This window comes from Pieris napi, chromosome 14 (genome assembly GCF_905475465.1).
Source record: "Pieris napi chromosome 14, ilPieNapi1.2, whole genome shotgun sequence".
Lineage (NCBI taxonomy): Eukaryota > Metazoa > Arthropoda > Insecta > Lepidoptera > Pieridae > Pieris > Pieris napi.
Genome location: NC_062247.1, coordinates 3,480,480 through 3,497,063, shown reverse-complemented (window position 1 = coordinate 3,497,063; position 16,584 = coordinate 3,480,480). Strand labels below are relative to the sequence as shown.

The 16,584-nt window shown below is 31.9% G+C and overlaps 1 protein-coding gene across 2 annotated transcripts; it reads right to left on the bottom strand.

The window, feature by feature from the left end:
* Positions 1-34: 34 nt before the first annotated feature.
* LOC125055898 (TATA box-binding protein-like 1) lies at positions 35-14,887 on the bottom strand. 2 transcript variants are annotated; one of them, XM_047658608.1, is made up of 4 exons: positions 14,593-14,887; positions 12,477-13,078; positions 4,908-5,002; positions 35-645 (listed from the first exon to the last, which is right to left on the bottom strand). In XM_047658608.1, exons 2-4 carry the CDS (start codon positions 13,061-13,063, stop codon positions 431-433), a joined length of 897 nt encoding a protein of 298 aa, XP_047514564.1. In that variant the 5' UTR covers positions 13,064-13,078; positions 14,593-14,887; the 3' UTR covers positions 35-430. The 2 variants fall into 2 exon arrangements, with proteins under 2 accessions (XP_047514564.1, XP_047514565.1); XM_047658609.1 differs by lacking the exon at positions 14,593-14,887 and adding an exon at positions 13,892-14,074.
* Between the last annotated feature and the right edge of the window lie 1,697 nt (positions 14,888-16,584).

The window sequence follows — 16,584 nt, the reverse complement described above, 5'->3', positions numbered from 1 at the left end:
ATTTATTAATAAAGAATAAAATAAAACAAGCAAATTTATTGAAACGTATAATGTCTAAGCTGTATTTACAATCACTAATCTAACATCATTCAGTCATCACATCTTAAGAACAATTGTGAACACTATTATCACTACGAAACGGCAAATGAAAAGACTGAGTATCGTTATTGAGATTTATTCTCTACGATTTGGTTTCGGATCACCGAGGCGCGTACTCCAAAACGTTTCTCGAGTTAATCAGAATTATTAAGAGAGATTAATTCGGTTGACGTTTCGGAATAGGCCTCCGATCGCAATAGTCAAAGCGTCGCCGCGGCTCGAACGAAGCTGAAGGACCCGCTCTAATAAATATCTTTGGCATGAACCGAACCGACAATTCATTGACAACCGATAGTTATTGCTCAAACTGGTGTATTTGGGTGGTAGCGGGTCACTCCCATTCGTTCTCTTCTTCGGAGAGGGTGACAAGGATCATGTTGTCTTGGGGTTTCTCTCTGCGGGGCTGGAGTTCCACGGGCGGACGGTTGCGGGCGGCACGCTTCTGCCGCAGCGCCTCTTCGTCGGCTGCGGAACGAGGCTTACGGAACTCGTACACCAGTGGGAAAATGCGCTCGACGGCTGACTGTACGTCGTTCACGCTGCGGGCTGGAAATTTCGGAACCATTTAACATTTACATTATAATTACGGTGTAAGTTTTAATCGAAGGGCCTTATCTGGTGTCAATTGGAAATAAATGTTACATTCATTCTACAAAAAACGTTGTGTAAAACAAAAATAATGGCGATTAAAAAGAGTGGCGGAGAGTTTATTGCCCGTTCTTGAGAATTGACAGTAAATGCAAAATTAGTATTTCATATATATTCCTTTTTTGACGTTCATAAGTGTACATTGTGTTACCTATATGAATAAATGATTTTGAATTTGAATTTGTTTCAGTGATATTTACGTATTATGTCCTGTCATGTTATATGGGGTTTACACTAGTTTCTATCAGCATTGATTGGCACAGACATGTTATTAATGATTAGCTGGTAAGAATTATAAACAGTCTCGAAAATTGTTACTGGATTCCACGTGATATTGTAATAGATTAAAGAAATTGTGTATACAGACATTGAACAAAGTAAATTAAGACATTAATTATATTTTATAACATGTATCTATGAATATAATTATAAAACTCAAAACTCGAAGCTGGACCAATTCGAGTATATTTTCTTATTTTACCTTGAATTCTGAGATTAGAGATAAACTTACAAAAAAAATTGAAGAATTTAATTCGGTAAAATGATAGAACAGGAACATGGCAAAATGGTAACATAGCAAAACGTTCCATATGTTGGTATGTAACTAATAAAAAGCAAAGTAAAACAAACATATTAAGGCGACAGCTAGTATTAACATAATTTTCAATACAATAATCAAATATATAACTTATAATGATGCAATAAAAACACTCGTAACTAGAAGTCAAACTATTGATCTTAATATTTAAACAACAGAAAGATATCTCAGGTGTAAATCAGGAAGTGACTCGAGTAAATATTTAATCAACTAACTCGCTAACAAACCCATAACTTAGAAATATATAAAGCAAAATTAATATTTGCAAAACAATAGAGCATTTATCACTTCGTAAACTAAAAGGAAACATAAAAATCGTGTTAAAAAATTTATTTCTATTTAGATAGCTAACGGTTAAAATACGTTTCGTTAAAATTATAGTCCTTTAATAATTATATGATTGAGCAATGTTGGCCTAGTGGCCTGAGCGTGCGCCCACTACTGAAGGTCGTTTGAATGAATTTTATGGAAACCGACATACATATGCCTTTGACCCAAAAACGGCGTGTGTCCTGACACAGAAATATAAACGATCACAAGATAGATACAGAAATCTGAGGCTCATACCTAAAAGATTGTAGCTCCCACTTCTTTTTTACTATAGTTATTGTAATATTTAATAGTGTTTTTGGGTTTTTATGCGCGACGAGTACGTCGTAACTTATAGACTGATCTTTCTACATTTTAAGATTAGGAGTAACTTTGTCTACACTGACTGAAAGCACAATCCTGTCCAAACAGGTGATCCTAAATCAACAAGAATGCATAACCAATAAAAAATTCACACACGAAATAAAAACCTATAAATTATTTAGGAGAAACAAAGAATTGCATAATGAAAAACTGATTAATAGTAGAACAGTCGGTTCACACAACGGACTTAAAAAAGGTCTGTTAACCTATATATTGTCGTTATCAAACTCAGGAAAACAGGCCAATTACACATTTCACAATATGAAGAGCAGAAATATTGCGCACAACCGCCAGCAGAATAAATTTGGTTATATTTGTTTCGAGAAAGAGGCTGTTATATTTGATAAAGAAACTCTTTTAAATGATAAAATCGTTACAATTTACATGAATTGTTTTATTTGTGCAACTATGCAAAAACCTCAGTTTTGTATCGCGCAGCCCAGACACACAACGACCAATATTTAAGCCTTGACTTGTTCAAGCTCTTTCGGAATATGCTGAAAAGGAGTTTTGAGAATATCCTAAGCTCAATAAACTTCATCATTAGCATACACGTACGTACATACCCTTACTTTCACACCATCATACAACACAGCCGAATTTGGTATTACTTAGTTAAATGTATTTAGTATTTTTTATTGATTTTGTCTTTCGTCAATGTTTACCTTTTTGTATATATTATGTATTCCATCTTCGGTTATATCTTTAGTATAATTGTTTTTTTATATATATAATTTATATTAGCTGTAGGATTACGAAATAACGATGACAAAGGATTCTTGTATAAGCAGTATATAAAAGTAAATAAAATCTTGAAATCAAATACTTAGTATAAACAATACTTGGACAAGGTCATAATAAATTAATAAAACCGTATTTGTAAGGCTTTAAACTCGGTCCTGGCACGTTTTACGACCTTTTCGACAAAGCCTTTGTTACAATACAATAGTCTCATTTTATTCTTAGCCTGTAACATGAAGGCTTACAATTGAAAAATTTAACCGACTAGAAAAGGCGGGTGCTTTATTTATGGAAATCTTTTATGATCCAGTAACTGATATAATGAAATCGAAATACTAGGATTTGTTTAATTAACTAAAGTAGGGCTAATTTCATAGATCATCAGTCAGTTGTGGCTTCATAGTGAGGTGACATCGACGGAAGATATGTGAATCGAATTCAGTTATTATGAAAAATGACTGGAATTTTTATTATGATTTTTCTATTTAGTTATTTTCGTATTTTTATAGTTAGGAATAATATGTTTTATGATAATTACAAAATGGTGATTCATTTATGGCGAAATATTCACAGTAACTATTGATTTCGTTCCTACTTATAAACTTTCGTTTTTAAAACAGAAATTGTTTACTGAATAGTTTATAAGTGAAAGTAAATCGTATTCAAATCTATTGTCAATATTACATGTTATCGGAATTTAAAAAAGAAATTCTTCAACTTAGAAAAAATAAATTATTACCGTTGCATTACGCTATTAAATTTGCAAATATCAAATACTATCTATTAAATAGAGTATAGAGTAGGGCGGCTCTACGTATTTTGTTATTTTTATACTATAGCATTTGTGAAGCACAATTTGGTATCAAAATACAATATATTCATGTCTGTAAAAATATTAATGCTTTTAAATTTACATTTACTGCCCGTTCTCAAATCAATGGCGTAGAAAGAAAAGCTTTTTACTTGCTCCTCGTCTTATGTTAAAGCCGTTAATTATTGTAATTTAATAAAAAAAATAAGAAAAGCGACATTTTCACCCTTTACATCAAGTCGCGGTGAAATAGGGTCAAACGCTTATTAACTGTGGGAACAAACACGTACATATTATCATGATGAATCATGATGGAGTCTACCCAGTTGAGTGTTTATTTACAAAAGTTTGCCAACGCTGGGCACACTGATACATTGGAAAAATAAAATACAACATTTAATGTGACAAGCACTTATAGGCAAACATAACAAAAACATAGAGAATGAAATTCATCGATTTATAAATTATAAAAACTAAAGTTATGTATTTAAAAAACATCAAAAAGGCCCTTTTACCATGTACTTATGTCTGTGAACGAGCGTCAAAGAAATTATTACTATTCATTAGTCACATAATGCCTGTTGTAACATCGATGCGACCTACCTGAACTTTTGTAAAAAATATTGTACATATTGTTAGAAAATTTCATAACACGATGTACATAACTTACTCTTCTCGCTAAGTGAATGTAATTCTTTGAGAAACAAAGTATCTTTAAACCGAAGGAAAATTTATTTCAAAGTGGTGAGCAACTATAGATATCCAGATCCAGCTTTATTGACGTTCATAAGTGTACATTGTGTTACCTAAATGAATAAATGATTTTGACTTTGAATTCAATCCCGACATCGGTGAGTTTTGACCAAAACCCGTTCTTCTGAGTAATGTCTTGTGTTGTGCAAATTCTTTCGTAAACGGAATCGAATTATGCGAATAATATTTAGCTGACGAATTATGAAAAGACATCGTTAAAATAAGTTAGATTTAAATTTTGGGTAGAGTCAAGATAAAAAGCCGCGTTTAAAGTTATCACGCAAGTGAATGAACCCATGTAGTTGTACATCATTTCCGTAAATACAAAATCTGGAGTATAATTGTAGTATAAATAATATATCTATGTGATTTCTAATCTTCGCTGCGTAACATATCTATGATTCGTAGCATTTACGACTAGTATCTTTAATAGAACCCGTGCGTAAGTAACAATTTTAAACATAGCCGATTCGAGTTCGATTCCTAGCAAAATATGGTTTAGGCTAGTAAACACTTTCTTTTAAAATCTGATCAATGAAACATCAAAAAAAATTTTTTTTCTACCTGTAATTGTGACTCCACCCGTAGAGAATATCTTCAATGTGGCCTTAGGATTATACAGTTTGTATGTCACACCAGGATGCAGTTCTGGTTCATAGCTGAAAAGAGACGAACATTCATATTAATATTATCGCTATTGACATCTGAAAAACATATTTGTGAACGAGATTTCTCAGCTAATTGTGAAGGATAGAAGAGCATAGATAAAAGGACGTAAGCGGCAGGTTTAGACAATTATGAGATATATTTAACGGTACGAAAACGAAATTAATAAGAATCATACATTATATTATCTGACTCATGTAAGAATATCAAGAAATCGCATAATCGAACTTTATTCATCGCATGCGCAAGAACGACAGCTACGCCTAAATTATACCGAGACACTTAACGTAAGTTATTATTCTGTCCAAGGATTTAAACCTTTATAATGCTGTAAACTTTTGACCGTTTTTATCATCTATACTGATAACAAAAATACTTTATAGAGATAATATCCAAATACCCATGCTTTTGCCTATTTGATGTCATTTGAAATCAACATATGCAGTTTTACGGTACTCTAAATACTCTGTAGAAGAATGCTAGAAGAAATGCTATGAACATCTTAATTTTATAAAACATAAAGTCTATGTAAAAAGTTGTTGGTTTTATTTAAAATTTCATGAATGAAGTTTGTAAGTTACAGGGGCCGATTTACAGGTCTGGAGGCCACGGGGCAAAAGGAGTGTAGACCCCAAATTATTTTCCAAATAAAATGAACATTTTTTTCTTTTGTATTTGTGTTTAACAACCATAAAAATATATCAAAACAAAAGTTGTTTCCTATACTACTTAAATACAGTATATTTTATATATTTTAGTCTCACACTTGTGTTTGGATTTAGCTTAATAAATTTGTTGTACTTGCGTATTTTATATAGAATTCATAACAGCCCTGCGATTCTGTAACTCACTTCACGAACTCACACAGCGGTTTTCGCATCGGCGGTCGCTCTCAAATCAGTCGTGAAGCAGTCATTTTATGATTTGGCATTCTGAAAAGGTGGGAGCTTGTAGTTTATTGTTTATCAGAATGCCAAATCATAAAATGACTGCTTCACGACTGATTTGAGAGCGACCGCCGATGCAAAAACCGCTGTGTGAGTTCGTGAAGTGAGTTACAGAATCGCAGGGCAGCACGTAAATGAATAACTAATAAACACGTTTCTTCCCGCGTATGAGGGACTTTTTAAAATCCATTAGCCATTAGGAAGTATGTTCAAATGTTAACCTTAAAACAGCTGTCAAACCATTTGCTCTATATGGTTTCTGACATATACGTCTTGACTTGAACAACGAGAACATGAGGACTTGGACTAATTAAAAGAAACGCAGTTCCTTCGTAAAACCGTAAACATTCATTTTCAAAAATTTGCTAGAAATTACGCGCTTTAACAAATCTCCGATACTAATAATTATAATTTAAGTATTTTAACTTTATTTTCTTAGATAGAAAAGAAAGGAATTACCTAAAACTTATACTTAGTAGCGCAATTATAAGAAAAAAATCATAAGAAATGAACAAGATGGGAAGAAAGAGAGACAGATCAGGCGATTGAGAGATAATCTGCAAACCACGGCGGGGGCTATTAGGACTAGTTGGAATAGAAATTAGTGGAGACATCTAGAAGAGTCCCTATATGTCCCAAGACACACTGTAGACCAAATATTTTGTATTGCCGTGTATTATATTTAAACTTGTATAGTGACAGAAATAAAAAAAGGCTTTAAATTTTCATAACAAATAATGGACAACTCTTGTTGGTCAGCGCAATTAGGTCAGTATTAAACTGTATAAAACTAATAAAACTAATTTAACTAATAAATAAGTGCGTGCGTACAAAGTACACATGTCAGAAGTGAAACTTCTTTGTAAATTAATTATTACTAAGGTAAAATCCCTAATAGATGATCATGTACCAGTATATGATCACTACATGTATTTGTATATCTATATTCACATTGTTTACACACTGTATACGTGCTAATGATAATATAATATAATAAAACATCTGCGTTTACTGCACAAGACGTTATGCCACAGAATTGCCATCTAAAGTTCTAATATGTAACTACTAAACGAATACATCAACCAATATCGTGTTGCTTTTTACGTTCGCCCTTTCTCACTCTCTCTCAATGGGTCTTAATCGCGCTCTCCCATTTCTTCGACAAAAACGCTGCACATCTTCGTGACGCTAACATTAGATAATATTATTATTATTGCGATTCATCCGCAAAAATGTTACCCTCATGCGCCTAAAGAAGTTTCTCTTCAATAATAAAAATCACTGCAACTTTACTAAGTGTGTGTTCACGCGTTAGTGGTGCAAAGCACAGCAACTCAGTGCGCGCCCGCGGCAAAGCGAGCACTAGTTGCCGTTTCCGATGCTTAGTAATCAGCTCTTGCAACCCCAACCTAACACATCTGCATCCTGTACCCTACCCTTTAGGGTTTCAACTTTCAATCAAGAACCGAAGCATGTTATCTAACAAACCCCAGTTCCATGCATGGTAGGAGTCACAAGGTAATAGAACCAGAATCACTAAAATTTAAGGTAGGAAAATTGTGAACTTTTTTGCTTGCAACAATGTGCATTATATTCTCGTTATACTGTAGAATGCACAAAAGTGTATAATGGTTTGTTTCGTAAAATTATTACCAAGTATATTTTTAGATCCATCAATTTATCGCGTTCGAGTAGCACAATTTACATATTTTTTTATTGTTATCGAAACAAGTTTTCCGTGTCCTCTGAGGAAACAATATCATGAGGTAGGTTATCATGAGCGAAAGGTGTTTGCCGCGAAAGTTGTATCTAAATGACGATGCGAAAATTTAAGAAACATACCGTTTTCCTATGACCTAGGTATTAACATACTACCCGCGTTAATTATGTCAAATGCTTTCTTGACACATGTTATTGAATATTTTCAATTCGAAATAGCGCGTTAAACAAAATTAAAAAGTATTTATTTTCGATTTATTTTTACAAGTCATATAATACTATTTTACCCGCGTTAGTTATGATAAATCCTTTCTTGACAAATGTTATAGAATATTTTCTATTCAAAATAGCACGTTTAATAAAAGTTAAAAAGTATTTACAGTCAAAACCGGTTATAACGACATTGAAGGGACCGTATAGTTGCCGACGTTATATCCGATAGTCGTTATAAGCAATGTCATATACACAAGTACAGTACATATGTATGTATATAGTTATCGATCTAGAATAGGTAGGTATGGGTTATAATATGGTATGTTAATATTATAATATGTAAACGAGTCAAAAAAGAAACAAAAATATTTATTACGAAATAATTAGGTACAAAAGTAATCAGTCATTTTGGTCTGTTTTTTTAGCCCAGTCTCAAATATTTTTTGCATTTAACGTTTCATACTCCTCAAAGTATGAGTATCACCAGTATCAAACTGTTCGTTAAAGGTAACAAATTTTTGCAAAATCGTTACAGCGTTAAGAGCCTCGGAAATCGTTGTTGGTTGAAACTGTTCCTTGGGAGAAAGTGCGTAGGTAATAATATGCCTAAATATTCATTCAATGCTTATAAATAAGATTTAAAATCGTTTGTATTGTTTTGTTTTGCTGAGACAAGAAGCGGTTGGTCGTTATAGCCGATGAATATCGATAAACTTTCGTCGTTGTAAGCGATATGTCGCTGTATCCGATGTTGTTATAAGCGGTTTCTTTACTGAATAGTTTACTAGGGATTCGGACGGGACCATACAATCTGGTTGTAATAACCGATAGGTCGTTGTAAACGATGTCGTTATAAACGGTTTTGACTGTATTTTTACAAGGTCGCTCTGAGTTAACCTATACAAAATATTGTTGCTACTTTCATGAACTATTTTTTTTACTATTAAGCCTTGTGAGCAGTGTTGGCCTAGTGGATTCAGCGTGCAACTCTCATCCCTGAGGTCGTACGTTCGATCCCCGGCTGTGCAGCAATGGACTTTCTTTTTACGTGCGCATTTAACATTTGCTCGAACGGTGAGGGGAACATTGTGAGGAAACCGGCTTGCCTTAAACCCAAAAAGTAACGCCGTGCGTCAGGCACAAAAGGCTGATCACCTACTTGCCTATTAGATTACCAAACGATCATGAAACAGATACAGAAATCTGAGGCCCAGACCTAAAAAGGTTGTAGAGCGATTGATTTATTTATTTTTAAGTCTATGCCTCGATAAATGTTTAGTCTATATAGCTATGAATAAGGACGATTCAAACCTAAAGGAAAGTAATCAGACCTAAAGTTCGATGCCAGTGGTAGCATGGGCCATTATAGCTTACATTAAAATCTATGGTACACTAATTTAAATCTTATTAATGGCAGTTAACTCTTGTTGTACGACCCCGTATAATGTCAATAAATGAACTATAGAAAAGTGTGGCAATATTCAACGTCACGTTTTTGAGTTTTCCTGTTTCGGGCACTTGTTTGTCTTGCCAACTTTTACAGTTCAAAGGTCAAGTCTGTGTTAAGGTTTTGGCTTGAAATTTTAATCTACGTCTTACTTGCACTATTGTTAAAGGGATATATCTTTCAATTTATTTATAAATGTCTCAATCAGTTACTAAAACGAGCTTTCTATATCTTCATCTAGCTGTAGTCTGTTATGGCGAAAACCACATGACAAATATCGACTTTATAGTTTTACAATTCATTTCAGAAAAATATTATATAATTATTCAGCAATCATTTCATTATATTAATGTTGTAACTCGGTAAAATGTACGGTTTAATTATTTGTTAATTTTAGAAATAAATCGTAATTTTCTAGACATTTTTCATAGACAAAACAAACAAATCTACTCGTAGCACTAACGACCGGTAATTAAAATATAAAACCTGTCGTTAAGCAATAAATCTGGAGACTATCGCTAAAAATATTTTATAAGTTTGAAAAATCATTTACATGAAATAAATATTTCAGTAAAGATTCCCAGAAATAGTAATAAGGCACAGGATTCTTTAAGAGCGTACCAATTTTTAAAAGGTCGCCAAAGCACTTGCGGACCTTCTGGCAATGTGAGTGACCATGCTATTATATAAAACAAAAAGTAGTCGTAGCAAAGCTAAAATATATATATATAGGTTTTAAGAACTTTCTAAAGTAAGCGATTTATCATTGCGTATTATATTGCGATTAATGACTTCAATGCATAAATTAATAAATTATTATTTTCACCATGGCACACGTTGTACTTTTATCAACGTTAGTTTACATAATATTTAATATGAAACCATAATATTAAGAAAAATCATATTGTTTTAGAATGGTTATACTGTTATTATGGTTATTGATATTAGTTGAACTAATTCAGTGCTTAAAATCAAGAACTCTTAGAGTGCTTGATTTTACTCACTAAACCCAGACCGGGTTCGAAATGCGAATGAAAAGTAATAAATGTTTTATAAAGAACATCCTTGTTGCTTATTGAACCACAATAACTTAAGAAATAAGTTTTAGAAGTCAACAATGTATGAATGGCTAGCCGCACTAGCAATGAGTACAAACTAATAATTATTATCTGTCACCAAGCCAACTTTATATTAAAGCTAGGTCAGAAACTTTTTGCCCTTATTGGGAAGACTGGGAAGGCAAATTCACTGGTATCAAATTGTTATATTGACAGTAAAAAGAAGAGAGACATAGACCAGACACATGATTGTATGTACAAGAACTATTTTCATTATCTCGGATGACATAAGGAAAACCACAGAACAGACAAAAGTAAACACAGATATAGTAGAAGCTATTAAAAGCTTTAGTCAACAGAAAACAACAATGAAACTTTGAGATCAATACTTTATAGATGACTTTTTAATTAAGCATTGTGTATAAAATGCTATTTTAAATAAATCTCTGCAGTGTTTTGACCTCAGTTATGATGTACCTAGTTACTTTATCTTACTTCCTCTCAAAAATATAACTTATCAAGCCTACTCTAAAAAATAAAATACTGGCCTACAAAAAACAGAGCATTATTTTAAGACTAAAATCAAAACAATATGTTCTGTTTATATGTATGTATATACTAAATAAGAATTACTACTGTAAAAATTTGAAGATGTATGTGTTGTAAATTAAGTGATGAATGTATGGAAATTAATACAAATACTTCATAGCCAAAAACATTAGCTTATGGACAAGAAAAGCCAGTATAGCTAGTAACTACTCTCGGCAACTACTCAGGATGCCTCTTACATTAATTGATTAATTTTCATTGCCATTTTGGCAAACTAAAGGACAATAATAAAAATTGAAACATTTTTACTAAGCATCATAGATAACAATATCTTCCAGGCCTATTTATTTATAAGTTCTAAGCTATTTTTAAATTTTTTAAGGAAGTCAATTAATGTTAGACTGCAACATTTGTGTATATGTGTAGGTATTTATGTAGTTTAGTGTCTTAAGACTAAACAAAATAGCAACACTGAAGGGACTCCACATTTTCAGGTGTTATATATATATAGAGTTATTGTTATATAAAAATAAATATTATATTGTTTGGCCAAACATTTTAGGGAGTTTGACATTAAAATGTGTAATGTTACCAGGAGTTTACACTATGTTTCATAAAGATACTGAATTGTACTAAGAGTAATAAGGACAAAAGATTCCAAAGCTTCTTAGCTTATAATATTATGTTTATGTCTAATTTGGTATTTATTTATATGAAATTGCCTTGGTTTAGTAGTCCAGTAATTTATGTTATATTTACTTTTAAATAATATTATTACTTTATTTTAATTCTTCATAAAATTTTAAAATGTAGCCTATTTTTAACATTGATAGTATAAACTATGCTGGTAGAAGTAATGCTTACTACTGACTGAGGAAATTCTCAGATATTAGGGTCCAGAGATATGAGATACATTGTCATATAAAAAGTATTACTAGTAGTAGTAGTACTTATTTAGTTATTTTCCCTAAATAATCTTTATGTGGCTCTCAATTAGTTCAACCGTCTGTGTTAACTTATAAACACAGACTATTAAACTAATTAAGAGCAAAAGCAGCTGAAAATTAATTGATATTTTATAAATGAATTAATAAAAATAGTTAATAACTGTAACATAATAATAAATTTATTTTTATATTTAAAAATATGTCATATGTAAGGTCTATGACCCTGTATTATTCTGGTATAAAACATATATAATTAGCACCTATTTGTTACTTGACAACTAATAGACAAGAACATTTTAAATAGTTAAAATAATATTATAAAGTTATTGTTTCAAGTATACATATATATACCTCAAAGTTTAACATAGATTTATTTTTATTAGACATAACATTGTAAAGAAATGGATCAACTTCATTGAGATTTGTTTTTCTTCTAATCCATATTTAATACTAAATTGTACATTAGGAAATTAATGGTATAAATACTTAATTTTAGGTGAGATTAGATATATTCAAAATTAATTTATGTGTAGAACTAGTTTAGAAATTGTTATTTATAGTATAGTATATAGAAAATCATTACTTACTCTGCTTCCTTATATTTTTTTGAAAATGCTATGATCTTAATTCCAAAGGGCATTCGACAGGTCCCAAGAACATTGACTACCCGAAAGTTCCTGAAGCGTGCTTGAAAACCAAGCTTTTGTAGTGCCCGAGCATATCTCCTTGCTGCTATTTTAGCTTGGTCTTCACTTGTTGCACCTGTGCATGTAATGCGTCCTGACGACCAAATTGATGCAGTCGTGTAAGGACGTCGCAGCTTCATAGTCACCATACCATTTTCGCGTCGAAATTCAACATTCACACCATTCAACGCAATCTGTCTCAAGTTCAGGTGGCACTTAACACTAAAACTACACACAACATTGTTTATCACTATGTCAATTTCTGGAGTTTCTTCCTCTTCTTCTTGTGCCATTGGCTGAACTCCATCTCCAACATCCAGGCCCTGTTGTGGTGGCTGTCCAGGATTACCTGCTTCACAATATTCATGGTCGGGTACCATGTGTCTAGGCATTGTATGTGTATGATTAGACATTCCATGGTTACTAACTACTCCATGTGTAGCTTTGCTTAATTCTTTAATACCATTCTCTTGGATGAGTGTAGCCATGACCTCCACGGCTTCCTGAAATTATAGAGTACTTCATCACACACTGACAAATTAGTAATCAATCTAAACTAGTAATAATATAAATATTGTTCAAATGTAAAACAATATTTCATTGTATAAAAAGGATGTGTCCTATTAATGGTGTAAGGAAGTCCCTATTTCCTATCCAATGATGTGCATGTTCAATTTGATATGGGAATTAGGTGTGGCCAAACTTCAAAACTGATTACACAACTTTCTGTCCTCCAGTCAAGTATAAAATGACCTTTGAATTATAATAATAATTTTAAAGATATATTATTTACAAAACTATTGAGAAATAGTTCTCATTTAATTATAATTATTATAACAAGGACATTAAAGAATTTTCATTTTTTGTGTTATATGTTTTCGTTTCTTGATATATGTAATACAAGTACATTGAGGTAGGTTTAGTTGAAACTCTGAACCTTTAAGTGAATTTATAATTGCTCATAGCAATTATAAAGTTGATTAAGTTTTTCAATCACACAGGCAGTTTATCAGCAACCCTCAGCCATAAACTGTACAAGCGCTTATTGAATTTTTTGATTGCACAACAATCACTAAAGCAAAACATTTTAACAATGAAAAATGCTCAACAATATATTATGCAACAAAACCATACATGCATATTAACTGAAACTTTTAACATGTTTTTTCACATTTTAATCAAGAATGGGGATTCTCTCATGGATATAATGAACTTAAATCAACTTATTATTACAGTTCAGTTTGTTATACATACATTATGATCACAATATAAATATCATTTTAAAATTAAGATGAATCTTGGTTCAACAAACTCACACTGATATCCTGGACTAATCAAAGTGAAGCAATGAGATTGTGATTCATAAAAAATTGGGTCAACGATCTGCATGGACTTGATTTGAGTTTAGCGAAAATTCAATAGAGAGGATATAATTTAGGGCACTTCCCACGGCGCATTACGACGCGACAACATGACACTCGCACAGCTGACTGCCGGACGACCCCGCCCCTCCCACTCCTCTTCAACTACCCCGCACCCTCCACGCGAACACAATTCGCCAGGCGTACAATGCAGGTGCACTCAGCAAGATGGTCCCTAGCCAAGGGATTTTAACATCCTGACGAATGAGTAATGACTTAACATATTTCGAGAAATAAAAATCCTCCTCTTTGACCTCCGTTCTGCTATAATACCGAAATAGTCAGCAGTTATTGACCCCTTACCAACGACCTAAAGTTAAAACACACGTGATTAAACACACAAAGGACATCACGTTACATCTCTTTAGGATAATTTATCTGACTGAAGGGAATCATGATATCATATCTTACATATCCATGAAATAAACCTCACAACTGCTTAACTGCTGCATATCTAGGTACTTCAAAGTACATACAAAATTTAAAGACAAAAATAGAGTATCTCATGATTTATAATTCATGGTACTGTTAATTTTAGTATACTGTTTAAAGGGTAAAAAATTATCTGTCCGAGTATTAATGAAACAATAAATTACCTGAAATAATGTGCTATATTTGTCACAATTATTTTTACACCACCAGTGAAGTAATAATTTTCATTGCAATATCATTGAAAAATTCTAAATGTCTAGAACACTATGCTGAACTAAAAATAGTAACAATAATTCACAGAACGGTAAAATTTTACTATAAATATTGCTTATTGATATTGCTAATCGCGAATGCAAAAACTGTAATCTTCAACACGTCCTGCTCAGCACCGCCATGTTCTATTCGATTCGAACGACGAGAACAAAAGTGTTTTTTTATTTTTTTCAATACCATCCGAATTCCTACAGCGAATCATACAATATCCTTCATTCAATGTTCAGAACTTCAGACTATCGAAACAAAAGGAACTCGAATAGTGCACAGATCTTTGTCTATGGAAGGAAAGATATGTGAATAAAGTTGTCTGAAATGCGAATGAAAATGTTGCGTATCCACAGGCAATATAAATTTACACAGAAGCTGAGAGGCTACAAATCTAATGTCGTCATATTATATATTTTATAGTTCTAAATATTATTTCGGAGAAAGTCTTATTACAGAGTTTACATTATATTTCCTTGATTACTTCTTTGAGAAAATTGTTATTCTAAATTCTAATGTAAGAGTCACAGATAATATGAAGTTAAATGTGATATAACAACTTTGATGTATCTGACACAGCATATCGTACATTAATTTTATAAATATGTAATTTAAAGCCATAATTTTGCAATACTATTTATACTAATTTACTGATAAAACTATAACTAATGTATATTAAAATTTTTTCAAGGCTGTAAGGGATAATATTTAGATCTACTGAACTTATTTTGAAAATTCTGATAGCAATAGAAAGTTACAATATATATGAGTGTTACAGTTAATAAATTAACTCAAAAAAAATTTCATGGTCACGCTTATCCATGCGAAGCTGCGGTGGGACGGTGGTATATAATATAATGAAAAGCCTCATATATGGCATAAATTGGTATCTTTCTTTCTACAATTGCCACAAAGATGTTTATGAAAAATATTTAAACCTTTTATCTGTAATTTACCAAGAATGACCTTTGCCAGCTGTGAGAAAAAAAATGTCTGAGTTTCTCGGCAAGAAAAAATAATTATAAGGGGCATACGATTAAGTAGATAATTTTGTGTAAAAATTTTGTGAGAAGGAACATAATTTTGCTATCTAACGCCACTTTATGTGCGTTTTCCAATTACAGCACTAGAGCGCATTTTGCGGCATAATGCTCAACGTTGAGTGTTCCAACTACAGCAACGCTTCGCACAATTGAGCACTCTCAAAACGAATGCTCTCGCGTGCTTCTCGCAAACAATACCAAAACAGTGACAGAAAATTGACCAGTATTTTTCTTTAAGTTGGCATTTATCGAAATTTTCGTTAGTAAATATTATTTATTGTTGAAAAATTTGTAAGGCTTTCGTTTCGTCGTAGATTTTGAAAATAATTAAAGTTATTTCAAACTGCTAAAAAAAAAATATTAGTATGGATGAAGGTATAAATAGTAACTTTTTTTATATTCCACATTTAAAATATGAATACAATTTTATTTTAAAATTCAGATCTGTAAACAAATTTACTTTACAGGATTATACTTTAGAAAAGATTTTGAAAAAGTATATAATTTTTTTAGAAATCATTAAAAAATATTACTCAAAACGTAAATGATGTAAACTTCTTACATGAAACTAAATATTTTACTGTTAATTTAGCTTGTTAAAACCTTATATTCTTTAAAGGTTTTCTCTTATTTCAGTAAAAAAATGTTAATGAAATAATTTCATTATTAATTATTTCATTATTATTATTAACCAATTATTATTGTTTACCACATTATTTATACATTAATGAGGTTGCTAACTCTATTCAGACAATTTTTTTGTCAACACTGACTTAGCGCACTCTACTGATGCATTTGAAAACTAATTCACGTTCCAATTAAGCTTCAGCATTATGCGGCATTGTGCGGCAC

Coding starts and splice junctions, on each gene's coding strand:
- LOC125055898 (XM_047658608.1), bottom strand. CDS start 13,063: ATGGCTACACTCATCCAAGAGAATGGTATTAAAGAATTAAGCAAAGCT. Junction 5,003..12,476: donor AAAAAATATAAGGAAGCAGA/GTAAGTAATGAT, acceptor GTCTCTTTTCAG/CTATGAACCAGAACTGCATC. Junction 646..4,907: donor GGGTGGAGTCACAATTACAG/GTAGAAAAAAAA, acceptor CGAAATTTCCAG/CCCGCAGCGTGAACGACGTA.